Source organism: Herpailurus yagouaroundi, unplaced genomic scaffold (genome assembly GCF_014898765.1).
Source record: "Herpailurus yagouaroundi ecotype Mexico unplaced genomic scaffold, PumYag 196, whole genome shotgun sequence".
NCBI lineage: Eukaryota > Metazoa > Chordata > Mammalia > Carnivora > Felidae > Herpailurus > Herpailurus yagouaroundi.
Window position 1 is genome coordinate 8,968,027 of NW_024412427.1, and position 27,739 is coordinate 8,995,765.

General features: G+C 40.2%; 1 protein-coding gene and 1 long non-coding RNA gene across 4 annotated transcripts in view; one reads left to right on the forward strand and one right to left on the reverse strand.

The window, feature by feature from the left end:
• The window catches only part of MROH8 (maestro heat like repeat family member 8), a 59,853-nt gene that overhangs the window by 15,460 nt on the left and 16,654 nt on the right, over nucleotides 1–27,739 (forward strand). For 2 of the 3 annotated variants that reach the window (XM_040447104.1, XM_040447106.1), the window contains 10 exons: nucleotides 1,446–1,525; nucleotides 2,498–2,642; nucleotides 8,901–8,996; nucleotides 10,979–11,083; nucleotides 15,408–15,543; nucleotides 17,063–17,181; nucleotides 18,494–18,646; nucleotides 20,261–20,421; nucleotides 24,736–24,871; nucleotides 27,201–27,391. In XM_040447104.1, coding sequence (XP_040303038.1) covers nucleotides 1,446–1,525; nucleotides 2,498–2,642; nucleotides 8,901–8,996; nucleotides 10,979–11,083; nucleotides 15,408–15,543; nucleotides 17,063–17,181; nucleotides 18,494–18,646; nucleotides 20,261–20,421; nucleotides 24,736–24,871; nucleotides 27,201–27,391 — 1,322 coding nt within the window. The remainder of the gene's footprint in view (nucleotides 1–1,445; nucleotides 1,526–2,497; nucleotides 2,643–8,900; nucleotides 8,997–10,978; nucleotides 11,084–15,407; nucleotides 15,544–17,062; nucleotides 17,182–18,493; nucleotides 18,647–20,260; nucleotides 20,422–24,735; nucleotides 24,872–27,200; nucleotides 27,392–27,739) is intronic. The other variant, XM_040447105.1, reaches the window with a different exon arrangement.
• On the reverse strand, nucleotides 189–27,367 carry LOC121012229 (uncharacterized). Its single transcript, XR_005782025.1, has 3 exons — nucleotides 27,320–27,367; nucleotides 26,694–26,829; nucleotides 189–286 (listed from the first exon to the last, which is right to left on the reverse strand). It is a non-coding gene; the product is annotated as an uncharacterized LOC121012229 (long non-coding RNA).

A 27,739-nucleotide genomic window follows, 5' to 3' on the forward strand; every position in this document is an offset into this window, starting at 1 on the left:
GATGTGGGCAAGGAGAGCCCTGGGGGGCTGAAGGCAGAGTCTTATGCTTTGTCCCTTCTAGACTATAAAGCCATAAAATTAAGTGAACTCCTTGAGGAAATAAGGAAGAGCATCAGGTCACCAGCAAAATCTGACCAGCGTTGGAAAGTGAGAAGAGAAGGAGAAAAGTTGGGAAGGGTCAAGAAAGAGAACACAGTAATATTTATTGAGCACTGCCTCCTGGACACCATTCTAAGTTCCCGGTGAGGCTTTTTGGTGGCAGGTAAGAGACATCCACTCGAGGCAGCTGAAACACAAAAGGGGAGATTTGTTCTTAGTTCTGAGAACTGAGTGCTCCCAGAGTTCACATACTCAGAACTTTCTCTCCATCTCTTATCTTTGCTCCTTTGCATACATTTTCATTTCTCTCTGTCTCTCCCCTTCCCCTCTCTTCCCCAAATTCTCCCTCTCTGTTACCCTGTTCATAGGGCACAGTGTTCCCAAATTTAAAATATTCTCCTCTTAATAGGCCAGCTACACTGAGATTGAAGCTCGTGGTCTCAATTCCAGAGTGCTGAGACAAAGAATCTAATTTACCTTAGTGTGTACTCCTTTCTGGATAAGCTGGGATTAGTGCGACAGGACGACTTAGCAGAAACATGGCTGTGAGGTACCCATTCCTATGACCCAGTTTCCAAAGAGTTTGGCTAGACAATCCAACAAGGCTTCCAGTACGACCATTTACATTTGCTATTTATATCAGCTCCTGAGACGAATCTCTATACAGATAAGGAAAGTCAGGCCCAGGGAAGTTAATACATCCAGGGTCGCACAAGGAGTGCGTGGCAGAGCCAGTGCCCAAACTCAGCTGCTGTCTAGCTCCTAACATCTCTGTTTTTTCTTCTCTGTCACTCTGCAGATATTTCCAACAAAGCAAGGCAGCTTTCCCTCTGCCAATGTGGACTTTGGAAAGCTAGTCCTTTTCTAGGACAGCCAACATAATAATATTAGGCACTATAGCAGAGTGCTGTTTAGTAGAAACAGGGGTTCAGATGCCTCAGCTGGAAATAATCACAAGTAATAAAAATGATGAATAACAGACACTAACAGTTATCAAGGGCTACTATGTATTATGAACTAGCTCCTTTAGTATCCACAACCACCCTGTGATGGCAAATAGTACTGTTACCACCTCATTTTACAGATGAGGAAACTGAGATACAGGAGGTTAAATAACCTGTGTCAGCTCAAATGACTAGTAAGAGGCAGAGCCAGGCCTCAGGCTCTGGCTCCAGAGAATAATCTTCTAGCCTGGCCACTGTCCTGCTGCCAGTCCTGTGGAACAAAGGAGCAGGGCCCGATGAAGTTCCTGCTGTTGTTCTTGAAGGCCATCTACATTTCTGATCATCTGGCCCAAGGACTTGGCACATTCTTGACTCTTTAAAGTTCTTTCCCTCTCATTGCAGATGCTGGTAGAAGAGGAGCTTCTGCATTCTCTCTTCAGCCCTGTGCCCCAGGAGGTCTTTGTCACCATTGCTGACCTCAGGTGATACCCATATGCCCCCGCCCACTACACATGCCCCAGTTTTTCATTCAGGGTCAATACCAGAGCCAACTGACATGTTCCATATTTTGAACTTTTGCAAACAGTTTATATAGGGAAGGGGAAGCCAAATCCATGTTTTGTGTGTGTGTGTAAGAAATTTGATTTCATATATGCTACCGTCCATATCTGAAAGACCTTATTGGAACCTCTTTGGAGTTCAGTTTTGTCCAAAGTATATTCATTGGAAAGTTACTCTCATTTATGTTTCATGACAGTACGGTTCCATAGTCCAAGAAATTTGGAGGGGCCTGCTGTTTGTCTTTCTTGGAGATTTGTATGGCATACTAACTTATTAACGATCCCAAGAAATCCTGTAAAGTTTTTTTCATATTTATTTTTTATATATCTGGAGAGAGCACAAGCAGGGGAGGGGGGCAGAGGGAAAGAGAGAGAATCTTAAGCATGCTCCACACTCAGCACAGAGCCTGATGCAGGACTTGATCCCACGACCCTGGTATTATGACCTGAGCTGAAATCAGGAGTCAACCAACTGAGCCACTCACTCACCCCTGTAGTTGAAAAGTATTTTTGAACTTGGCCCAACCCACCATTCTCCAAACTAACAAATGTTCAGCAGAACACCCTTTGGCAAGTTGTGGTTTACTATGTTAGACTGTAGCAGGCTTTTCTCCATGGTTGAACTGGAAAAACCCTGGAAGGATGTCACTCCAGTAACCTCTTGGGAAGGCGGGGAGGGAGAGGGGAGAAGGATGGAGCCTCTGAGCCCTGAAACTCTTCCTCTAACCTTTTATGAGATTTGTCTAAATAGGCTAACAAGCACGCCATTTGTCTCTTCCATCAGAATGATACACCAATTGGTCCACCCCTTCTTCTTGGGTTACTTTGATCCCTGCTTATCAATGTCAAATCAGATTCTTCCCAGCTCACTACTCCCAAACTGTCTTTTTTTAGTTACCAAGATGTCCATTTGCTACTTGGCTCTGAAGATCGAGCTGACTTTTTCAGTCTTCTCACAAAAAGTATAATCACTCTGCCCCCTGTAAAGACTCTTACCCAGCTGGAGGAAATCGTGCCAAGTGGATCCTACAACACAGAGGTAGTAACTCATGCTTTGCTTTAATAACGTGCCATCCACAGCGTCAGCTGATCATGGCCTTTGATAGTGCATTTGATTTTTTGGAACCAGCCAAAACTCATTTAAGCCAAATCTGGTGAATAAAATAGGGAGTTAAATTAAATAGCTTTTTTTTCCTCTTTGTCTTCTTTCTTTCTTTCTTTCTTTCTTTCTTTCTTTCTTTCTTTCTTTTTCTCTTGGCTTTTGACTTTGAAGTAGGTGGGAATGGCCCATATTCTTGGCAGATATTTAGGATTATCATGTGCTAAGTATCATGAGAGGCAACAGAAATACAACACTACACTCTCTAATCTGGGGAGCTTACATCCCAGTGCAGAGATACAAACCACTGATAAGTATCATATCTGGTGGTAGTAAAGTGCTATGAAAAAAATGAAACAGGGAAAGAGGAGGATAAAGAGTAGTGTGATTGGGAGGCACAGGGGCTTTTTTACGTAGGTGGTTAGGGAAAGTCTTCCTGATGAAGGGACTGTTGAAAAGATGGTATGAATATCTCTGAAGGGGAAGCTTTCAGGCAGAGAGGAAAAAAAAATGCAAAGGCCTTGATTTTCATCTGCAGCTAGTAAACTGGTTGGTAAAGCAGTTGCCAAAGGGGACTTAAGTCCCCTTTGTTTCAAAATGTCAGAAAGAAGGAGCACCTGGCTGGCTCAGTCTGTAGAGCAGGGGACTCTTGATCTCAGGGTCATGAGTTCAAGCCCCATGTTTGGAGTAGAGATCACTTTAAAAAAAATGCAAGATGTCAGAAAAAGTCACAAGTCACACTTTAAAACTATTTTGATGACCCTAATTTCCCAACTGTAGTTAGAATCGGTTAACTGTGTTCCCAATAAGGCTGAAATGTCTATTTAAAATTAATATATTGTACATGGAACATTCTCCAGAATAGATCACATACTGGGACACAAATCAGCCCTCAACAAGTACAAAAAGATCGAGATCATACCTTGCATATTTCAAGACCCCAATGCTGTGAAACTTGAAATCAACCACAAGAAAAATTTGGGAAGACCATAAATACTTGGAGATTAAAGAACATCCTACTAAAGAATGAATGGGTTAACCAAGAAATTAAAGAGGAAATTAGAAAGTACATGGAACCCAATGAAAATGAAAACACAAGAGCCCAAAACCTCTGGGATGCAGAAGGCAGTCATAAGAGAGAAGTATATAGCAATCCAGGCATTCCTAAAGAAGGAAGAAAGGTCTCAAATACAGAACCTAACCTTAAAGAGCTAGAAAAAGAACAGCAAAGAAAGCCCCAAACCAGCAGAAGATGGGAAATAATAAAGATCAGAGCAGAAATCAATGATACCAAAATCAAAAAAACAGTAGAACAGATCAATGAAACCAGGAGCTGGTTCTTTGAAAGAATTAACAAAGTTGATAAACCCCTAGCCAGATTGATCAAAAAGAAAAAGGAAAGGACCCAAATAAATAAAATCACAAATGAAAGAAGAGAGATCACAGCCAACACTGAAGAAATATAAAAAATAATAAGATAATTTTATGAGAAATTATATGCCAATAAATGGGCAATCTGGAAGAAATGGACTAATTCCTAGAAACATATAAATTACCAAAACAAACAGGAAGAAATAGAAAATTTGAACAGACCCATAACCAGTAAGGAAATTGTATCAGTAATAAAAAATCTCCCAACAAACAAAAGTCCAGGGTTGGATGGCTTTCCAGAGGAATTCTACCAAACATTTAAAGAAGAGTTAACACCTATTCTTTTGAAGCTATTCCAAAGAATAGAAATGGAAAGAAAACTTCCAAACTCATTTTATGAGGCCAGCATTACCTTGATTCCAAAACCAAAGACCCCAATAAAAAGGAGAACTACAGACCAATTTCTCTGATGAAAATGGATGCATAAATTCTCAACAAGATACTAGCCAACTGGATCTAATAATACATTAAAAGAATATTTCACCATGATCAAGTAACATTTATTCCTGGGATGCAGGGCTGGTTCAAAATCTGCAAATCAATCAATATGATACCTTATATTAATTTAAAAAAAGGATAAGAACCACCTGATCCTGTCATAGATGCAGAGAAAGAATTTGACAAAATACAGTGTCCTTTTTGATAAAAAAAAAAAAACCCTCAAGAAAAGGATATATGGATCCTATATATGATATAAGGATCATACCTCAAGATCATAAAAGCCATATATGAAAGACCGACTGCTAATATTATCCTCAATGGGGAAAAACTGAGAGCTTTCCCCTAAGGTCAGGAACATGACAAGGATGTCCAGTCTCAGCACTGTTATTCAACATATATTGGAAGTCCTAGCCTCAGCAATCAGACAACATAAAGAGATAAAAGGCATCCAAATCGGCAAGGAGGAAGTCAAACTTTCACTCTTTGCAGACAACATGATACTCTGTGTGGAAATCCCAAAAGATTTCACCAAAAACCTGCTAGAACTAATCCATGAATTCAGCAAAGTCGCAGAATATGAAATCAATGTACAGAAGTCGGTTGCATTTCTATACACCAATAATGAAGCAGCAGAAAGAGAAATCAAGGAATTGATCCCATTTACAATTGCACCAAAACCCATAAAATACATAGGAATAAACCTAACCAAAGAGGTGAAAAATCTATACACTGAAAACTATAGAAAGCTTATGAAAGAAATTGAAGAAGACACAAAAAAATGGATAAACATTCCATGCTCATGGATTGGAAGAAAAAATATTGTTAAAATGTTGATACTACCCAAAGCAATCTACATATTCAATGCAATCGCTATCAAAATAACACCAGCATTCTTTACAGAGCCAGAACAAAGAATCCTAAAATTTGTATGGAACCAGAAAAGACCCTGAATAGCCAAAGTGATCCTGAAAAAGAAAACCAAAGCCGGAGGCATCACAATTCCAGACTTCAAACTGTATTAAAAAGCTGTAATCATCAAGACAGTATGGTACTAGCACAAAAACAGACACATAAATCAATGGAACAGAATAGAGAACCCAGAATGGACCTACAAACTTATGGCCAATTGATCTGTGACAAAGCAGGAAAGAATATCCAATGGAAAAAAGACAGTCTCTCCAGCAAATGGTGTTGGGAAAACTGGACAGCAACATGCAAAACCTGGACCTGGACCACTTTCTTACACCATACACAAAAATAAACTCAAAATGGATGAAAGACCTAAATGTAAGACAGGAAGCCATCAAAATCCTAGAGGAGAAAAAATAGGCAACAACCTCTTTGACCTCGGCCAAAGCAATGTCTTACTTGACATGTCTCTAGATGCAAGGGAAACAAAACAAAACTATTGGGACCTTATCAAGATAAAAGCTTCTGCACAGCGAAGGAAACAATCGGCAAAACTAAAAGGCAACAGATGGAATGGGAGAAGATATTTGCAAATGACATATCAGATAAAGGATTAGTATCCAAAATCTATAAAGAACTTATCAAAATCAACATCCCAAAAACAAATACTCCAGTGAAGAAATGGGCAAAAGACATGTTTTCCAAGGAAGACAGCTAGATGACTAACAGACACATGAAAAAATGCTCAACATCACTCATTATCAGGGAAATACAAATCAAAACCACAGTGAGATACCACCTCACACCTGTCAGAATGGCTAAAATTAACTCAGGCAACAATAGATGTTGGCGAGGATGTGGAGAAAGAGGAACCCTTTTGCACTGCTGTGGGAATGCAAACTGGTGCAGCCACTCTGGAAAACAGTATGGAGGCTCCTCAAAAAATTAAAAATACAGAACTACCCTACAACCCAGCAATTGCACTACTAGGTATTTATCCAAAGTTTACAGGAGTGCTGATTTGAAGGGGCACATGCACCCCAATGTTTATAGCAGCACTATCGACAATAGCCAAAGTATGGAAAGACCCCAAATGCCCATTGACTGATGAATGGATAAAGAAGATGTGGTGTGTGTGTGTGTATATATATGTATATATATATATATATATATAAAACATTCATTTTATATATATATATACATATATATATATATACAGGTGTGTGTGTGTATATATATATATATATACACATATATTTTTTTTTTTTAATTTTTTTTTTCAACATTTATTTATTTTTGGGACACAGAGAGACAGAGCATGAACGGGGGAGGGGCAGAGAGAGAGGGAGACACAGAATCGGAAACAGGCTCCAGGCTCTGAGCCATCAGCCCAGAGCCCGACGCGGGGCTCGAACTCACGGACCGCGAGATCGTGACCTGGCTGAAGTCGGACGCTTAACCGACTGCGCCACCCAGGCGCCCCTATATATATATATATATATATATATAATATGCATTGTATATACACACACACAGTGGAATGTTACTCGGCAATCAAAAAGAATGAAATCTTGGGGTGCCTGGGTGGCTCAGTTGGTTAAGTGCCAACTTCGGCTCAGGTCATGATTTCATGGTTCGTGGGTTCGAGTCCCATGTCAGGCTCTGTGCTGGAAGCTCCGAGCTTGGGGCCTGCTTCGGATTCTGTGTCTTCCTCTCTCTCTGCCCCTCCCCTGCTGTGCTCTGTCTCTCTCTGTCTCTCAAAAATAAATAAATGTTAAAAAATTTTTAAATAATGAAATCTTGCCATTTGCAATAACGTGGATGGAACTAGAATGTATTATGCTAAGCGAAATAAGTCAGAGAAAGACAGATATCATATGACTTCACTCATGTGGAATTTAAGATACAAAACAGATGAACATAAGGGAAGGGGAGCAAAATAATATAAAAACACAGAGGGAGACAAACCATAAGAGACTTTTAAATATAGAGAACAAACTGAGGGCTGCTGGCCGGGTGTTGGGTAGGGGGAAGGGCTAAAGGGGTGAGGGGCATTAAGGAGGGCACTTGTTGGGATGAGCACTGAGTGTTTAGTGATGAATAACTAAATTCTATTCCTGAAATCATTATTACACTATATGTTAACTATGACGTGATGTAAAAAAAATAATAAAAAAAGAAAATAAATAAAGTGAATATATTATTTCACCTCGGCTCACAAACTGCCTACCAGTACTTTTACATTGGTTCTGTGCCTTTCCTCAAAGATAATGGAGCCTTAAAAGTGTACATTGTAGTTGATGGGAATGCAAATGGGTGCAGCCATTCTGGAAAACAGTATGAAGGGTCCTTAAGAAGTTAAAAATAAAACTACCCTACAGGGCACCTGGCTGGCTCAGTTGGAAGAGCATGTGACTCTTGATCTCAAGCCCCATGTTGGGTAAAGAGATTGCTTAAAAATAAAAACATTAAAAAAAAATAGACCTATCCTATGATCCAGCAATTGTACTTCTAGGTATTTACCCAAAGGATACAAAAATAGAGTTTCAAAGGGATACATACACCCTGATGTTTATAGCAGCACTGTCACCAATAACCAAATTATGGAAGGAGCCCAAATGTTCATAGACTGACAGATGGATAAAGAAGATGTGGTGTGTCTACACACACACACACACACACACACACACACACACACACCACACAATGGAATATTACTCAGCCATAAAAAAGAATGAAATCTTGCCATTTACAAAGATGTGGATGGAGTTAGAATTATGCTAAGTGAAATAAGTCAGAGAAAAACAAATACCATATGATTTCACTAATATGTGGAATTTAAGGAACAAAACAAACGAACATGGGAGGGAAGGAAAAGAGATGAAAACCAAGAAACCGGCTTTTTTTTTTTTTAAGTAAGTGTTTATATTTATTTTTAAGAAAGAGAATGCAAGCTGGGGAGGGACAGAGAGAGGGAGAGAGAGAATCCCAAGCAGGCTCCATGCTGTCAGCACAGAGCCCAATGTAAGGCTTGAACTCATGAACCGTGAGATCATGACCTGAAGTCAAGAGTTGGATGCCCAACCAACTGAGCCACCCAGGCCCCCCAAAAAATAGATTCTTAACTATAGAGAAGAAACAGTGTTACTGGCAGAGGGGGGGATGGGCTAGATGGGTGATGGGCATTAAGCAGGGCACTTGTTGGGGTGAGCACTGGGTGTTGTATGGAAGTGATGAATCACTAAATTTATACCTGAAACTAATATTAAACTCTGTTAACTAACAGGAATTGAAATAAAAACTTGGAAAGAAAAAAAAAAGTAAAATTCTATATAGAAGCAAAAAAAGTATAGTGTTGGGGAACTTCATGGTGGGGGTGTGGGGGAGGGGGACATCACTGATCCTATGCCTTTTCAGTCTCTCTACAGGCAGACACTTCAGGCATTCTCTGAGATGCTCCAGAGTTTGGTAGTAAAAGACCCACATTTGGAAAATCTCGACACCATTTTTAAGGTAAATAGGATATCAGAGAGAAGGGGAAACTATTTTTATTAACTGGTGAAAGTGGAAGACAAAAATGTGAAAGGATTAAGTTTTTTTTTTTGTTTTTGTTTTTTTTTTTAATTTTTTTTTCAACGTTTATTTATTTTTGGGACAGAGAGAGACAGAGCATGAACGGGGGAGGGGCAGAGAGAGAGAGGGAGACACAGAATTGGAAACAGGCTCCAGGCTCTGAGCCACCAGCCCAGAGCCCGATGCAGGGCTCAAACTCCCGGACCGCGAGATCGTGACCTGGCTGAAGTCGGACGCTTAACCGACTGCGCCACCCAGGCGCCCCTAAGAGATAGCATAATAGTTAAGAGTATCAGCTATTGGGGCGCCTGGGTGACTCAGTCGGTTAAGCATCCGACTCTTGATATCGGCTCAGGTCACGATCTCACAGTTTGTTTGATTAAGCCTTGCATTGGGCTCTGTGCTGACAGCATGGAGCTTGCTTGGGATTCTCTCTTGCTCCCTCTCTGCCCCTCCCCTGCTTGTGTTCAGCCCCCCCCCCCCCGCCCCGCCACTCTCAAAATAAACAAACATAAAAAAAAAAATTAAAAAGAGTGTCAGCTATCAGTGTTTAGTCAGACTTGGGTTCAAATTCTGACTCTGTGTCATTCAGTGGTTATAAATTCAGCAGAAATGAGCCTTCTCAGAGTCTCATTACTTTTAAATTGAAATAGTAATTACAGTGAGTATTGAATAAATGGCCTTCAATATGTGATTTAAAAGGTTGCTATAATTATTCCTTAAATTACTATTGCTTACTACCATAGCAATGTTTCAGTCAGTGACCAGAGAACAGAGTGAGCCTCATGAATGAGTAAATAGGTGCCTACCAGGCAGGATTCAAGGTCATTGATAACGCCCTGTCCTCACCTGTACCCATTCCAGCGTATGCCATTCCATCATTAGGAATTTGCTCATTGGAATGCATTCACTGCAGTTCAAGCATCTACTCCTCTTGCCCCTTATTAAAATGCAGATATCCCTTAAAGGAATAGCCCTTTAAGCTATTAGGAATCATCTGTGCCTAAGTGCAGATGGACATTTATCTTTGCCACAACTGACCTTCACCTTATTTCTCCTTCCTCTTATATTGTAAATCAGCACTCCAGCCATATTGCCTTTCTCTCCTTTATCCAGTTGTGCCTTGTACTTTCCTATGTTGGCAGCTTTATCCAAGCTGTTTCTTCTACCTAAAATGCCACTTTTTTTTTCTTTTTCTTTCTTTTTTTTTTTTTTTTTTTTTTTTTTGCCACATGGGGCCATGAAATGTAACCTTTATGAAGTTCCTAATTATGAATGTTTTCTTCTCTGGGAATCCTTCCCTGACTGTTACAAGCAGATGCAATTTCCCATCCTCAGAGTTCTTTAATACCACAGCCTTGATTTTCTTTTCCTTCCGAAGAGATTTCAGAAGGCTAGAAACACAGGAGAATAGGATAAATAATGGAAGAAAGTGGGATGAAGGGAAAAATAAGTCTAGAAAATAAGCCTCTGTAGAAGCCAGCCCATCTGACCCCAGGTCTTTATGCCTTGTTTGCCTTTGCACCACTTTCATTTACAACCCTAACTGGTCATTTAGGAAGACCTTTTCAGATACAGTGGTGACATGTAGAAATTCTCTCTCCATATTTTCTTCTATTTTTTTTTTTTAAATTTTTTTTTCAACGTTTATTTATTTTTGGGACAGAGAGAGACAGAGCATGAACAGGGGAGGGGCAGAGAGAGAGGGAGACACAGAATCGGAAACAGGCTCCAGGCTCTGAGCCATCAGCCCAGAGCCCGACGCGGGGCTCGAACTCACGGACCGCGAGATCGTGACCTGGCTGAAGTCGGACGCTCAACCGACTGCGCCACCCAGGCGCCCCCATATTTTCTTCTAAACAGAATAAAGATGTTATCCCAAATCATTCTGGTAAACCATTTAGTCTCCCTCTTTTTCACAGCAAATGGACCCCTGGTTACAATCAACCAAAGACCATGAGCGGCAACGGGCCGCAGTCAGCATGGCTGAAGTTCTAAAGTGCTCATCCAGACATCTCAGCTTGAAGGTAAGCAGCCCTTCAGTCACACAGGAAGAAGGATCCATAGCCACCCTACTAGTGCCTATTTCCCCTCCTATGTATGACTTCCCAAACTGATGACTTCTTGGTGCTCCATGTATAATACCATAGCACTTAGCATTATTCACGTATCTGCCCCTCTAAAATTTGAGCGGTTTGAGGCCAGGTACCACGTTTATTAATTTTGCATCCCTGTTGCTTAACACAAGAGCTAGAACATAATAACATAGCAAATATTTTTGAATAAGTGAGTAAATAAATGTAACAGTGGCCTAGACTCTGTGCAGTGTCATATTTGAATTAATAAAGTCAAACAGCAAATGTAAGTAAATCAACTTTTTTGAGGGTGGGGGAAGTGGCAGAATCTTAAGAAGCCTTCATGCCCAGTGCTGAGCTGATGCAGGGCTCAGTCCCGTGACCTGAGCCGAAATCAGAGTCAGACACTTAACTGACTGAGCTACTTAGGAGCCCCTAAATATCTCCCAGCATCCTACAGAAGAAGGTTCTGTGGCACCTCTTTTTAAATCCTCTCATTTGTCTCTTTCACTCAGTCACTTCTCAGTTCTGAATGCTTTCCCATAACTCCTGAAAAGAGTTCATCAAAACTAAGATCCTCTTTCCGGGATCTATTCCTTTTTTAATCTGTGAATCTTTTTGCTCTTTCCTAGTAGATCTTCCAGGCACTAGAGCTTCTGTCTCCAGCCATCATTTCTCCAATCTAATTGGAAGAGAAGTTAGTGAGGAATGCTAGGTCCTAATGCTAGATTTTTTTCGTAGAGATTTTGTCTTTGGTATAAACATTCTAACAGCCATGCTTATTAAAAGGACAGCATTCCATTAACTTTTTTATTTCTCACATTGGAAATAAATCCAAGCTTTCCACCTCCTTATTGAAGTAAGTTCAGTCCCTCAAACTATGCTACTTCCTTTTTTCTCTCAGGTCAATGCAGCCATCCCTGACTACCCTACTATTCTATCATCACGTTGGTCTTCTTTCTACATGCTTCAACCTCTAATTTTGGCTGCAGACCAAAGAAGAGTTTCAGGGGCACCTGGGTGGCTCAGTTGGCTGAGCATCTGACTTCAGCTCAGGTCTTGATCTCACGGTTCATGGGTTCAAGCCCCACATCAGGCTCTGTGCTGACAGTTCAGAACCTGGAGCCTGCTTCAGATTGTGTGCCTCCCCCTGTCTCTGCCCCTCCCCTGCTCGCATCCTGTCTCTGTTTGTCTCAAAAATAAATAAAACATTAAAAAAATTTTTAAGGGGCGCCTGGGTGGCGCAGTCGGTTAAGCGTCCGACTTCAGCCAGGTCACGATCTCGCGGTCCGGGAGTTCGAGCCCCGCGTCGGGCTCTGGGCTGATGGCTCAGAGCCTGGAGCCTGTTTCCGATTCTGTGTTTCCCTCTCTCTCTGCTCCTCCCCCATTCATGCTCTGTCTCTCTCTGTCCCAAAAATAAATAAACGTTGAAAAAAAAAATTTTTTTTTTAAATTTTTAAGAAGAGTTTCAAATGATCTCTTATATATAATCTTTCTATAGGCCCTGGAGATCATCCTTAGTGTTTTCTTCCTAGGGAGAAGTGGCAATACAAGGTTGCTAAATATAGGTGCCATTGGAGTCTGTGAACATCCAGGAAGCTATAGGCAGAATTTTGTGCAGTGGAGTCTTCTAGAGTTTCCTGAGGAAGGTCCATAGCTTTTCTTAAACCAACTTTATTGAGTTATTGTCATCCAGACATAACAATTGTCTTTATTCCTTCTGAAAACATTTGCTGCATGAATGTGATGGATTGGGGGCTTCCACTTTAGTTCCTTCTAGTTATCTACATGTAGCCAGAGTTATTATCTTGAAACCCATGTCATTCTTTTGATCCAGTGATTTCCAGCTGTTCCTAGAATACAAGGTCTTATACAATCCAACTCCTACCTGTCCCCTTGCATTTGCTGACTTACTTTGGCCACACTGGCCTCCTTTATATTCCTTACCATATAAAGTCCTTCCTGCCTCATGGCCTTTGCACTTACTACTTCCCTCTGCTTGGAATGACTTTCCCCAACTCTTCACATAGCTAACTCCTTCTCATTCTTTAGTGCTTAGTTCAAATGTTTCCACCTCAAAAAGGCCTTTGCTTACAAATAGATATATACTTATGCTCTGTCTTATCACTCTCTTTCCTTCTTAGGGCTTCTTAAGATCAGAGATTATCTTGTTTGATTGTTTCTTTATTGATTTACTATCTTTTTCTCTCTTAGAGAATGTAAATTCCATCAGTGATTATGCTTGTCTTATTCACTACAGCATCCCCAGTGCCTAACACAGAATATGCCACACAGTAAATGCTTAATTAAATATGCACTGAATAATAAGTGTGAATCAGCTCATGTGCCTTCTCTGTTCAAAACTCTCCAATGACTGTGGCGTCTGGGTGGCTCAGTCAGTTGAGCAGCTGATTCAACTCAGGTCTGATCTTGCAGTTCTTGAGTTTGAGCCCCACACTGGGCTCTGTGCTGACAGCTCAGAGCCCGGAGTCTGCTTCAGATTCTGTGTGTCTCTCTCTGCCCTCCCCTGCTTGCATTCTCTCTCTCTCTCTCTCTCTCTCTCTCTCTCTCTCTCTCTTGTCAGCACAGGGTCCAATGCAGAGCTCGAACTCGCGAACCACAAGATCATGACCTGAGCCGAAGTCGGATGCTTAACCGACTCAGCCACCCAGGCGCCCCTCTCTCAAAAATAAATAAGCATTAAAACTCCCAATGGCTTACCATCTTACACAGAAAAATAGTCAAAATTCTTACAGTGTTCTCTAAGTTGCTATACCCTATACCTAATCTACCTCCTATTTCTTTTGTTTTTTAGCTTGTTTACTTTGCTCCAGTCTACCTAACCTGTTTGTTCCTCTGAAACACCAAACACACTCCTTTCCCTTTGCACTTGCTATTCTTTCCACCAGGAGTGCTTTTCTCCCAGATATCTACATGGCTGCATCCTTCATTTCAACGTGAGTGAGGTCTTCCCTGATAATCCTAAAATAGCAATTCCTGTCCTTTTTTTTGTATTTTTCTTCATCATAGCATTTATCACCATTTAACACGTAACAAATGTTACTTCTTGGTCAAAGTTGGTTAAGCATCCAACTCTTGATCTCAGCTCAGGTCTTGATGTCAGGGTCATGAGTTCAAGCCCCACACTGGGTTCCACGCTGAGCGTGAAGACTACTTTAAAAAAAAATTTACTTCTTTGCTATTTTATGTTCTTCCAACTAGAATATCATCTCCATGAACAGGATATTGTCTTTTGTTCACAGCTTGTATTGCCAGTGCCAGTTACAGTGCCTTAGCCCTAAGTGTCATCCTCATAACTAGTTCCTGGTTTATAAGTACACTCAGGATTTGTTGATTGGGTGAATGAAGGTTCTATCAGTGAATGAAAGACATTACATGGCTGTGTGTATGTGTTGCTGTGTTGACTGTAAATAGGTGAAACAGGCTGTTGTTCGCAGTATCTCAGTCCATTTCTCTAAAGAGCCACATGAGGAATTTCTCTCTGCTTCAGTCCTAAGAACAGTTGTGCTTCCTCTGCATGGGTATTTGCTTCTTATCTTCTAGGCAATGTGAATCATATTATGTGGGACATTGTACGTACCTCCACATTAGCCCTGAGAAAGTTCAGAACCTAGCTCTGTGTCCTGCCTTGAGCAAATGATTATGCATTCTGCATGCAACCAAATTCTTCACATTTATCTTTTCTTTTAATCTTTTTTATAATTTCCTTTTTTCACTATTTTAAATTATATTTCTTTTTCTGGTATGGTTTTTTCCAGCTACCTTTTTTCCCATAATAAGGTAAAATATCAGTAAATACATTTTTTAGTTTTGTTAAATAGTGCACCTCAACTTTGCATCCAACTTTTTCACTTAGCAGACTAGTACATTTTCCCACCTTACTGTAAATTCCTAGGATACTTGACTCCTAATGGCTGTATTCCTAAAGTGGTTACACCATAGTTCTCTTCACTATTGGACAATTATTTCCAGTATGTCTTTAAAAATAGTACTAGAATGAACACCTGTATATATAAAGCTTTTTCATTCTTTAGACTGCTGACTTAGGTTAGAATTTGTCCTATTTAATACCACCTGATGGACATAGTGTATCCACACATGTTCAGTGTTTACCCTAAAGAGATCTAAGGGCTGCATGTGACTCTTGCACTTTCCTGAGCAGAGGGTGGAAGTAGAATTACTTTTCAGTAACTCAAATCTAAGGCATCAAATGCACCCGTATGCTAATGGTATTTTTCTTTTTCTTCCTAACTAGCTTCCACTGCAATTCCAAAGGCTTGGGCGCCTGGTGGCTCTGATGGCACTACTGTGTGGGGACCCAGTGAAAGAGGTAGCTGAGGAGGCTGCAGAGGGCACGCACTACCTACTGCATATCACGCTGAGGCTGAAGTGTAAGGCACTGCTGATGGCAGCCAGTTCTCCTTGTGCCCTCATTCCCTATATTCTAGAAAGACTTTTTATGGTGGTTTTCAAAGAGAAAGGCACATAGTCCACAAGCATAGATGAACCAACATTGACTTGATAACCTGAATCAGAACCCTGGATGATCCATTAGTGTCAGCCATCTGCATGGCCATGGAGTTGAAATAGCTAAACATGTAGCCTCATGTACAAACTAAAGTTTGTTTGTTAAAGTAAGTTAGTTTGGTCAGAAGTGGAAGTTCTGCCATCATCTGGGCCTTCATTATTATTTATTTATCCCATAAACGTTTTCTGAGCACTTACTTAGGATCTAATGGCAACCAGAACACAAGTGGTCCAATCCTTGTATAACACATTGTCTAGTGGGGGAATCAGACAATCAAAGAATCAACAAATAACTCTGTAATTATAAATAAAGAAATCTGCTACAGGGAAATTGCAGGGGCCATGAGGAAGAATCCCATCTAGCTGTGGCATTCAGCAAAGGCCTCTCTGGAGATAACCTGAAAAATAAGAAACATTAGCCAGATGAAGATGTAGGAAGAGCATATTGGGCAGAGGAAACAACAGGTATGAACTTGAGGAGTTTGAAAAATAGAAAGAGGGTCATTGCAGTCAAGGAATGAATCACTGACCGCCCCCAGGTAGGAGAGATTTTAGAAGATATCTAGCCCAGTGCCCCCAGTATTTGAATCTCAGTCTAATCTACTCCCACCAAGGATTACCCTGCCTGGGCTTGCTCATCCCCAGGATAAGGAAACTCTGTGCTTCCCGAAACAGCAATCACATCTCTGGGCAGCTCTGAGTATGAGGAATGTCTACCAAGACATATATAGCCAAGAAAATACAACTGATTATTCATTCAACAAATATTTATGAAGCACTTACTATTCTAGGTGCGTTGGTGAACAAGACAGACAAAGTTGCTTCCCCGAAAGAGTTTATTTTCCAGGTGGAGACTCTGTATCCTCAACCAGATACTCAAAGACTTCCCATAGATAATTTCCAGCAAACACGAGTCACAGAGCAACATGAAAACAAGGCACTGTGAGGGAGTACTGGCAGGCTCAATAATCAGCAAAACTAGACACAGAAAGATTTCTGATATTGGAGTTATCTGACATCGTGAAAGTGTGCAATTTTTTATGGGGACCTAAGCTTCATAAGGAGACCCCTCAAAAGTCCTCACCAATGGGGGAATGGTTTAGTGTGTCTCAGTTATACTCTCAAATCACTCAAAAGCTCTGTTCTCAAAAAAGCTCTTTTCTTTTTCTTTAAGCCCTTTTGATATATTGTCTGACCACAGAGGGGGAAAAATCAGCCTTCAGATTAACACACGCTCCTTCCCCCAGACACTCTTATCCAAGTGGAAAAGATAAGAAGAGTGAGATCTTTGGATTCACTTCAGCCTGGGGATCGACCAGACTTGCAAAGTCAATAAGAAAGACATAAGCCAGAAAATATTAATATTCCATGTTTTCTTCTCAGATGTCACTCATGACAAGAAAAATCACCCAAGCTTGAGGAGAGCAATGAAAAAGTGTCAAGAACTCCTAGAACTCTACAGTATTAATCAGTTCTACAGTTGTCCCTTCAAAATTGCCCAGGTAATCAGAATGGCTGCAGATGTAAAGACAGATAACTGGACACGTGGGAGAGGATGGGAAATACCAGAAGTCTCATACATTTTGTTATGAGAATATAAAATGGTAGGTAAAGCCACTTGGGTAAAAGTTCTAATTTCTTATAAAACTAAACATACAAGGGGCACATGGATGGCTGTCAGTTAAGTGTCCAACTCTTGATTTCGGCTCAGGCCATGATCTCGTGGCTCCTGGGTTCGAGCCCTCCGTGGCATTAGGCTCTCTGCTGTCAGCACGGAGCCTGCTTCAGATCCTCTGTCCCCTTCTCCTTCTGCCCCTCCCAGCCTCAAAAATAAATAAACATTAAAAAAAGAAGAAGAAAACTAAACATACGAGATTGCCTGCAGAATTTCCTCTCTAATCACTCCACAGTTTGGAGACGAGGCGCCATGGTTGTGACTGTTATACAGCTGGCCCCGTTAGTTTAATGGTTTAGGTCAGCCTGTCAGTGGGGCCAGTATCACTGTTTGGATATCTCTTCAGACAGGCTTTGCTCTCATTGATTGCTCTTCTAACCTTGGCCAGCCTCTTGCAAATGTAGATTCTTGTCACAAAAAGGAGCTGCTAGAGAGTGTAGTTGACCCAACAAGCTATACATTTTTTAATTAATATATGTATCCATTATTCAACAAATATAGGTATCAGGCACTATGTTAGCAGATGGGGAAAAAAGAAAACCTACAGATTTACTCAGGTAGGGTCTAAGGTGTCAGGTAATTTAAATTCCCTGTGCATCCGTTTCATCTGTACAGGGGATCTGTAAAAATTGGGTTGTAAGTGTTAAAGGAGATATTGTATGGAAAACCCTTTGCTTAGTGCCTGTCATATAGTAAGTGCCTAGTAGATTACACGTATTATAATCATGTGAAGGACTTTATACACCACCAAGCACAACGAGAAACAGAATGAAACATTCTTTGACTATATCATCACCAGCCAAGGTATTTTAGCTATGTCTGGGACCCTGTGAGCTGTATAGCACTAAGGCCTTTATTTTAGTTCTGTTCCTATAAAAGGTGATTCTTTATGAGGATCTTGGTAATAAAACCTCTTTCTAAAAATCAGAACTGTAAAAGGCCATGCACAGACCCTAGCAGTGGACATTTGCACCTGCTTCCAGTTTTTCACTTTTGTAAACAAGACCGAAATAAACAGCCTTGTCCATATTTGTATGCCTCTCTAATTAACTCAACAAAATTAACATAATATTTCTTATTCAGGGTTCTTTCTATTGTACTAAGTTTCCTGGAAGTTCATTTTCTCTAAATCATTTCAGGTCTTTGAAGTGTTTCTCAATTCAAACGAGCTCTGCCAGTTTGTAATGACTATATTGGATGGCCTGAAAAATCTGAAACATCCGTGCACCCAAAAATCAGCAGGAGAATTGCTGATAACATTGGTAAAAAATGCAGAGTCCCGATTTGAGAAGGTAAAAAGCTCAGTGGTCGTTTCCTGGGTTTGAAATATCGGCAAATGCTCTCCCCTCTTGCAGTTACTAAGGTCTCTTCTGCTACTCCTGTTCAATGGAGAGTAACCACTGTTGGCCCAGGGTCCATTGTTCAGTGGAGTCCCCTTCAACAAGCATGTAATGAAAACAGTCACTTGTATGCAACTAGGGATGGATAGTTTTAAAATCCAAGATGTGTTCCATGTTTTCCAGAATAGAATAGTTTTGAGGGAAGATATCATTAGCACTTATGAGAATGGTAACTTCTACTTAGATCCTCATCCAGGTCAATTCAAGGTGCCAAATTTTTGAAAAGCAAGCCATGAGCAATCATCAAAGGAGACCAACTTAGCTTAAAATCAAGAGATTTTATTTAAGTATCTATAGTTGATACATCAAGAAACAACACTGTAATTATATCATTTAGCAATATGGGAGGACAACTGAAAGCGATAAAAGGGGTAAAGTAGTAGTCCCTGGAGAGCAGATCTGGGGAACAGGCAGGAGAGAGCCTTGAAATAGCACCGGACTTTTTAAATTGTGTACATGTTACACTTTGATAACAATAAATGTTAATTTTAAAATGATGAAAACCGACTTTTAACCTATTAAAATAGCAAAGATACAAAAAGAACAACGTGATGAGAACATGGTGAGATGGGCCCTTGCATCAGCTTTCAGCTGTAAAAAAGACCAACTCTGAGTGGCTTGCACACAGCTGAAGTTTAAAGGGTTTGTCTGCTCATACAATAAGAAGCCTGGAAGTGAAGTATTTTCTAGGACTGGCTCAGCCAGTCGACAGTGTTATCAAAGAGCCAGGGGCTTTTCCATCTGCCACTTTGCCTGTTCACATAATCATAAGGTGGTCACAGCAGTTCCAGACTTTATGTACAGATAAGACTGTATCCAGCAAACAAGAAAGATACTGCCTTCCTTTTGTCCCTTTAATCAGGGAGGAAAGTGTTTCCCAAAAGCCTCCAGTAGATTTTTTTTCCCGTGTTTCATTGGCCAGAATTGCATCACATGCCAGCTTAAAAGTGGCTCTGGCAACTGGTGATAATGAAAGCCATTTTATATGAGGGTGCTGAGGACTGCCTTTCTGAGAAGCTGACATTTCCACAGAGACTTGAAGCCATGAGTCTATGGGTGGGCAGAGAAGGCCAAGAAGAAAAATTGCGCCAAAATCCAGTGGCTTCTGTTTCCAGAGATGGTAGACATCTCTGGGTGAAAGGCAAGTATAGACTCCTCTGGCATTGTCAGAGTCAGAGCAGAAAAAAATCCCAACTTCCTTGGAACACTTTTACTAGTTTGGTTTATTATAAAATCAATACATAGTCATTGAGGAGAAATTAGAAAAATATGTAAGCAAAAAAATCAATATCCCATCATTCAAAGTCACATTATTAATATCTTTGTATGTAAGTTCTTCTAAATATTTTTATATACATATACATACACAAAGATCTATTGTAGGTAGTTTTTAAATACTAAACATTCTTGTCACCCCCTGAATCTTTCAGAAATAGCCACAATATCCTCAGTAACCATCATTGTCCCATAGGATCAAGGTCTTAGTGATTTCTTTTCCTTCTTCAGGTGCCAGAAATTATGGGAGTGATCTGTGCCCGGCTATCCATAATCAGCCAGCCTAGAGTCCGCCAACAAATCATAAATACTGTGAGTTTGTTTATCTCCAGGCCCAAGTACACAGATATAGTGATCAGCCACCTTCTGTGTCATCCAGTACCATATGACAGGTAACAGAACCTAGTGCTGTTCTCTAAATGAAATTGGAGTGTGTGACACAGCCCCTGGTATTGTGGAACATGGCTGTCCTCAAAAATCGAATGATATTCTTGTAGAAGAGATAAGATATAGACAGATAACCGACAATATAAGTCAGAATATAACGCATAAACATAAAGAAACAATCCAACAAATCCAGAATGAAGAACACTGTATAAGATAGCTGGACTAAACTCTTCAAACAAGTTAATGTTATGAAAGAAAAATGTGCTGGGGTCACTGTTCTAGATAAAAAGGCACCGAAGAGATAAAGCCAAATGTAATACATGAACTTGATTGGATCCTGGATGAAAACATAAACTGTAAAAGAAAATTTTGAGGAAATTTAAGTATAAACTCTGTAATAGATTACTGAATTAATGTAATTTTCTTAGGTGTGAAATGATAATGTGGTTATACAGAAAAATGTTCTTATTCTTAGGATATCAAAGCTGAAGTTATTTAGGGGTGAATATCATGATTATCTGTAATGCACTTGAGAAAGATTTAGCCAAAACATACATACATAAAAAAGAAAATATGAATATATCCATAAATAGGAATAAATCACATAGAGAATAAAACAAGATGCTTTTTTACATACAATTGTGGCTTTCAGAGTTGGAAGCACCCTGAAAGTTCCAGGAGATCCCTATGGGGAAGATAATGAAGCATTATGAGAAGGTTCTAGGCCCCCACTTCCTTTATCAGAGCAGCATCTTTTTTTTTTTTTTTTTTAATGTAAGCTCTGTGCCCAGGGTGGGGCTTAAACTCACCACCCCAAGATCAAGAGTTTCATGCTCTACCAACTGAGCCAGCCAGACAAGAGCAGCATCTCTTTTTGTCTGCTTTATATATTGTGATTCTGGGTAATTATTATATTTGAAAAAAAGATTTCTTAGCTTTTTTTTTTTAATTTTTAAAATGTTTATTTATTTCTAAACAACAGAGAAAGACAGAGCACAAGCAGGGGTGGGGCGAAGAGAGAGGGGGACACAGAATCCGAAGCAGGCTCCAGGCTCTGGGCTGTCAGCACAGAGCCCAGTGCGGAGCCCGAACCCACAAACCGCAAGATCATGACCCGAGCCAAAGCCGGACACCCAACCGACTGAGCCACCTAGGTGCCCCAAGATTTCTTAGCTTTAAACTGTTTGAAAACCACTTTCAATGAATGATTCTCACAATGTCTTGGTGCAGTGCTGATGTTTTCTGTAAGCTGAAATTAAGACACTTTACCACTAAGTCGAATAAAGGAAGGTGTTTACCCATGCAAAAAAAAAAAAAAGAGTTCATACAATTTTTTTAAAAAATATTATTTTGTATATTTCTGTAATCCATTATTTTTAAACCTTTACTGCTTGCTTCAGCTTATATGAAACTTATGATTTCATACAAAATATTAAATATAGATTCTTATATGAAACTTATGATTTCATACAAAATATTAAATATACTTAATCATTTTAAAGTATAATTTTAGCATAATTTTATTGTTCTAGCTCTTGGAACAAGAGTTGGTTTAACTGGTGGATTGTTCTTAGGAGTCTGTGCAAAGCAACTACTATGTCCAAGGTGCTGTTGGGCCTGTAGAAATAAGGGATAGGACACAAGCCCTGTCCTGGAGCAGCACACAGTCTGATAGCAGACCTAGACGAATAACAGAGGACTCCAAAGCAAAATAAAAGAGTTCTGTGGAAGCTCCTGTAGGAGGTGATTTAATTAGATGAAGGATTGGGGAGGGAGTTTTAAAAGAAGGGCAGCCACAAGCTAAGTGTTTAGTGTAAATTAGCCAAGTAGAAGGTGGGACAGGGCAGTGGAAAAGGCATTCTGGACAGGAGGAATAGCAAAACTAAACACAAGGAAGGTATGAAACAGCTTGATGAATGCATACCCCCAAAGGGATGATGCAAACAAAAACCACTGAATCAGTATCACTGGAGGGAAACCGTATTTTTAACAAATTCTCCAGATGTATTTTTCACACTAAAATTTGTGAACCATTGGCTTATAGGCTAATGTATGTGTTTTCCTAATTCAGATGCATTCCCAGCACTTACAAATGTACAGACCAAAAGCATTTTTGAAACACTTCTTTCACAATAAATAGCTTCTCAAATTATTTCATTTACTTCCTAGGGAATTCAAAGAAGGAAAAAAAAAAGATAGGTAAATATAGGAATTTCTTAATTTCATCCCAAGAAGGAATGTTCATTTTCTACAATCTGTTGCCCCAGCTAGGAGCCTTTTCAGTATTTCATATTGCCTTTATGGCCTTCCCTTTAGGAGTCCTTCAGGACCTTCTCAATTTGTTTTATTTGTGGATGAGAATTATCAGAGGAGTGAAATTATCAGGGAGTGAAATGTTGGAATAGTCTTTAAGCCTCTCAATTTTTAGAGTGATTCTGATATAGACAGTTGGAAGACCATACTTGCTGTAGCACACAAAGATACCTAAGTAGATTCCGGAAATAAGAGAATGAGTTAAAACCAGGAGTAACTCCCAATGTTCCCCTGATAATGCTCTTCTACAGTGTTTATATAAATGTCAGGCCCTACCTTTGAGTCAATTATAGAAGAAGAAAAGTTCCTACACACTATCTTTCTTCGAGAAGAGACCTGGGGCGCCTGGGTGGCCCAATCGGTTAAGCATCCGACACTTGGTTTCGGCTCAGGTCACGGTCTCACGTTTCGTGAGTTCAAGCCCTGCATCGGGCTGTGATGGCAGTGCTGAGCCTGTTTGGGGTTCTCTCTCTCTCTCTCTCTCTCTCTCTCTCTGCCCCTCCCCCACTTGCTCTCTCTGTCTCTCTCGAAATGAATAAATAAAATTAAAACAAAAAACAAAAAAAGAGGGGCACCTCGGTGGCTCAGTTGGTTGAGCGTCCGACTTCGGCTCAGGTCATAATCTCACGGTCTGTGAGTTCGAACCCTGTGTCAGGTTCTGTACTGACAGCTCAGAGCCTGGAGCCTGCTTCGAATTCTGTGTCTCTCTCTCTGCCCCTCCCCCGCTCATGCTGTGTGTGTGTGTGTGTGTGTGTGTGTGTGTGTGTGTGTGTGTGTGTCTGTGTCTGTCAAAAATAAATAAACATTTAAAAAAAAAAGAAAAAAAGAAGAGGAGATCTCTTCTGGGGCACCTGGGTGGCTCAGTCATTTGAGCATCTGACTCCTGGTTTCAGCTAAGGTCATGATCTCATAGTTTGTGAGTTCAAGCCTGAGTCAGGCTCTGTGCTAATAGCTTGGAGCCTGCTTGGATTCTCTCTCTCTCTGTCCCTCCTCCTCCCTCAAAATAAATAAGTAAACTTAAAAAAAAGTCTGGGGGCACCTGGGTGGCTTAAGTATCTGACTCTTGGTTTGGGTTCAGGTCATGATCTCGCATTTCGTGAGTTTGAGCCCCACTTCAGGCTCTGAGCTGACAGTGTGGAACCTCCTTGGGATTCTCTCCCTCTTTCTTTGTCCCTTCTGCTCTCTCTCTCTCTCTCTTTCTCAAAAGAAATAAATAAACTTAAAAAAAATAAAAATAAAAAGTCCAGTAGTAAAAATTTTAAAATAAGTAAATAAAAGAAGAGACTTCTTGTAAGGAGAATCAAAGCTTTATTTCTCAGCTTGGACTTGTCCAAAACTTGAGGACCATAGACTGGATTGAATAAATATATCTTTGAATTCCTTCTGTAAGCCTGGCATTGTGCTAGACCCTGAGGGGTTCATAGAAGAAAAGCCAAATATAATCCCTGCCTTCAGAGGGAACAGATGGACACATACAAAGAACTGAAAATAGTATGTGTAAGATCGAGGCAACCTCTATACAGAAGAAATTGTGAAAGTGTTATGAGAACTCTCATGAGAGACATGGTAAAGAAGCAGCAAAAGTTTCACAGAGGAGATGACATTGGAGCTGGACCTTGAAGGATTTTGTCAGGCAGGGAAGCGTTTGGGAAAGGGCCTTCCAGTTTAAGGACAGGCAATAAGCAGACGTGTAGAGTTGTCAAAGTCCATTGTTTGGTAAAGATGAATGGTCTGGGGTAGCTAGAGCGCAGACATGTGACAGGGATCTGAAAAGATCATTAGGACCAGTTTGTCTTGAAGTCCATGCTGAGGCATGGGAATTTGAGATTATAAAACCTTGGGACTTACTGTTATGAAATCAGAGAGTAAGTCTTTTGATAGCCTGAAAACCTGAGCAGAGAGGAAAATCACTTGCAGATTGGATTCCAGATTTTAGGAAGGTCATGGTCATGGTGGGCCTAGGATAAGCCATTCTCCTGAACCCTCTTGTTCTTTGGGATTTCCAGGCATCTGGCTGAATTGTGGAGAACTCTGGATGTAAAACTGCCCAGCACCACCTGGATTCTGTGGAGACTCCTGAGGAAGTTGCAGAAATGCCATAATGCACCCACCCACGAGAAGATGGCCTATATGGCTGTTGCTGTAAGCCACTGAACTTTGCCCTTCCAACTTCAACACCATACGCTCCCCCCTCTTGGGATGACTGGCCCAACACCCCATCTGTAGTATCCCTTCTCATCACTCTCAAAAGTTTGCATCTGTCATCCATTTATAAATCTACAATGTCTCTGCCAAGGGATTAATATGGAGGGGGCTTGGAAGAATGAAGGAATCAATATGGTATAATGAAGTTTAGTTTAATCAGTATGGTTAAATGTTCCTTTATCCTTTAAAAAATATGTATCATCATAGTAAAAGAGTAATATACACTTGTGAAAAAAAATGTCAAATAATACCGAAGAGTATAAATAACAGAAAAGGTCCTCCTTGAGCAGAAGTCGGCAAACTTTTTCTGTAAAGGACCAGAAGGTAAATATTTTAGGTTTTCAGGTCACATATAATCTCTATCATATATTCTTTGGATTTTTTTTTAAATCTTTTAAAACCTAAAGACCATTCTTAGCCTAGCTGTATCATCTCCCTAAAAATGAACTTTCTAGAATTATTTATACATATATAATTTTTTTTGTATTTGGTATACTTTCCCCCACTTTTTCTTTTAATACTTTTTAAAGAGAAGTTTTAGGTTTACAACAAAATTGAGTAGAAAGTACAAAGTTTCTATATACTCTCTGACTCCTACACACACAACCTTCCCCACTATCACTATATACTTTTTACTTTCTTTTCTTTCCTACCAGCTTACGGTTCAGCTCTCTCTGACCTAAGTTATTATCATACATGTATTTTTTAGCTTCCAAAATTATTCTGACGTCTTTAATCTGCCATAGTCTTCTCTCCTATTCTCTTTGTTTTTGTGGATTTATACCTTTTTAAAACCCCTATAATGTTAACTTAGTGTAGTCTTAGGAGTTAGGGCAGACAAAGGTACATTTTTAATCATGTTAGTCTATAAAATTGTATGTATATATTAATAGGATCAAATTACATGTACTGTTTGATGATCTGCTTTTTTAAACAGTATATGAACTACTTTCCATGTCAAAACATAAGCCTCTCTGTTATTCTTTTCATGGCTGCATAGTAATTCATTCATTTTTATTACCTTTTTAAAAATAGATAACACTTAATATGGCACAGAACCATTTATTTCATTTCCAAGTTTCCTATTAGTGAACATTTTGACAATTTTTAAACTTTTGCCATTAAAACAGTGCTATAATAAATTTAATCACACACACATGAAGTCTGTTATACATATCCAATTATTTTCTTAGGATAAAGGCCATTGTAGGGGAATTTCTAGGTCAAGGGGTGGGCTGATTTAAACTTTTGAGAATTCCCAGATGGTCCTCTAAAACATTGCCCTTCTACCAGTCATATGTGAGAATGCCCATTTACCCACACCCTTACCACACTGAGCATTCCTAGCCTTTTTATTGTTGCCTAGCTGATAGGTAAAAAAAAGGAGTATTATTTTAATTACAATCTTGTTATTGGTGAGAGTGAAGTAGCCATTTATATTTTGTGACTTGTCTGCTCATGTTCTATGTACCAGTGCTTCTCATATTTAATATGCATGCAAACCAGGGCACCTGGGTGGCTCAGTTGGTTAAGCATCTGACTTTGCAGGTCATGATCTTGCCGGTCCCAAGTTCGAGCCTCACGTTGGGCTCTGTGCTGACAGCTCAGAGCCTGGAGCCTGTTTCAGATTCTATGTCTTCTCTCTCTCTCTGCCCCTCCCCCACTCATGCTCTGTCTCTCTCTCAAAAATAAATAAACATTAAAATTTTTTTTTAAAATAAAAATATGCACACAAACCACAATCAGCTAGGGATCTTACTGAAATGTAGGTTCTGATGCAGCAGGTCTGGGGTGGGGCTTGAGCTTCTCCATTTCTAACCGGGTCCCAGGCGATGCCAGTGCTGCTGGTGTGTGGCCCATACTTTGAGTAGCAAGCCTTTACCTTTTTTTTCTTACTGATACAAAAAAGGACTTTATATATTAAAAACATCACATCAGTGCAAATGATTTCTCTAGGTTATTTGTAATCTAACTATGTTTACTACAAATTTTGCCATGGCTTTATATTTGTATGTGGTCAAATATGTTAATAGTTTCCTTTATGGTTCTGGATTTTAGACTCCCCTCATTCTTGGGTAACTTTTAGTAACTATTGTACTCCTATTCCTTTCCCCCCTCACTTTCATGTCCCTGCACCGTTTACCACTACTGTTCTGCCTGTGGGATAGTAAAGCCAGAAAGCATGTTCTGGCACAAGCACAGATAAAGCAAGTAAGGGATAGTGCTAACAGGTGTTCAGCCCTCTGGTGTGTCTTTTCTACCACAGGCAACAGACGCCCTTTATGAGGTGTTTGTGGGAAACAGGCTCCGAGCAGCTACATTCCGACTCTTCCCTCAGCTTCTCATGACACTGCTTATCCAGATACACCACAGCATTGGCCTTACCATGTCTGATGTCGCCATCCCAAGCGGTCTGTACACAGAACAGGAGATGTCTTCACAGGTCACCCCTTTGTGGTACTGCCTTTTGTGATATCATTGACCTTAACTAACACTAAGCTCTCAGCACTGTGGTAGACACAAGGATAGCCAAGATGTGGTCCCAATCGTGGGAGAGTTTACAGTCCACTATCATGAGACATCAAGATGAAATGCCCAGGAATTATTCTGGGCTCTCACTGGTTGGTTGTCTGGTTTTCTTGGTGCCAAGGTAAACTCAGTATAAATTCATTAATGTCACTGTGGCCCATGACTTTCTTTCAGACGAAGTGCTATAATGTGGATTATTAAGAACACCTGACTATGGGGCCGCCTGGGTGGCGCAGTTGGTTAAGCGTCCGACTTCAGCCAGGTCACGATCTCGCA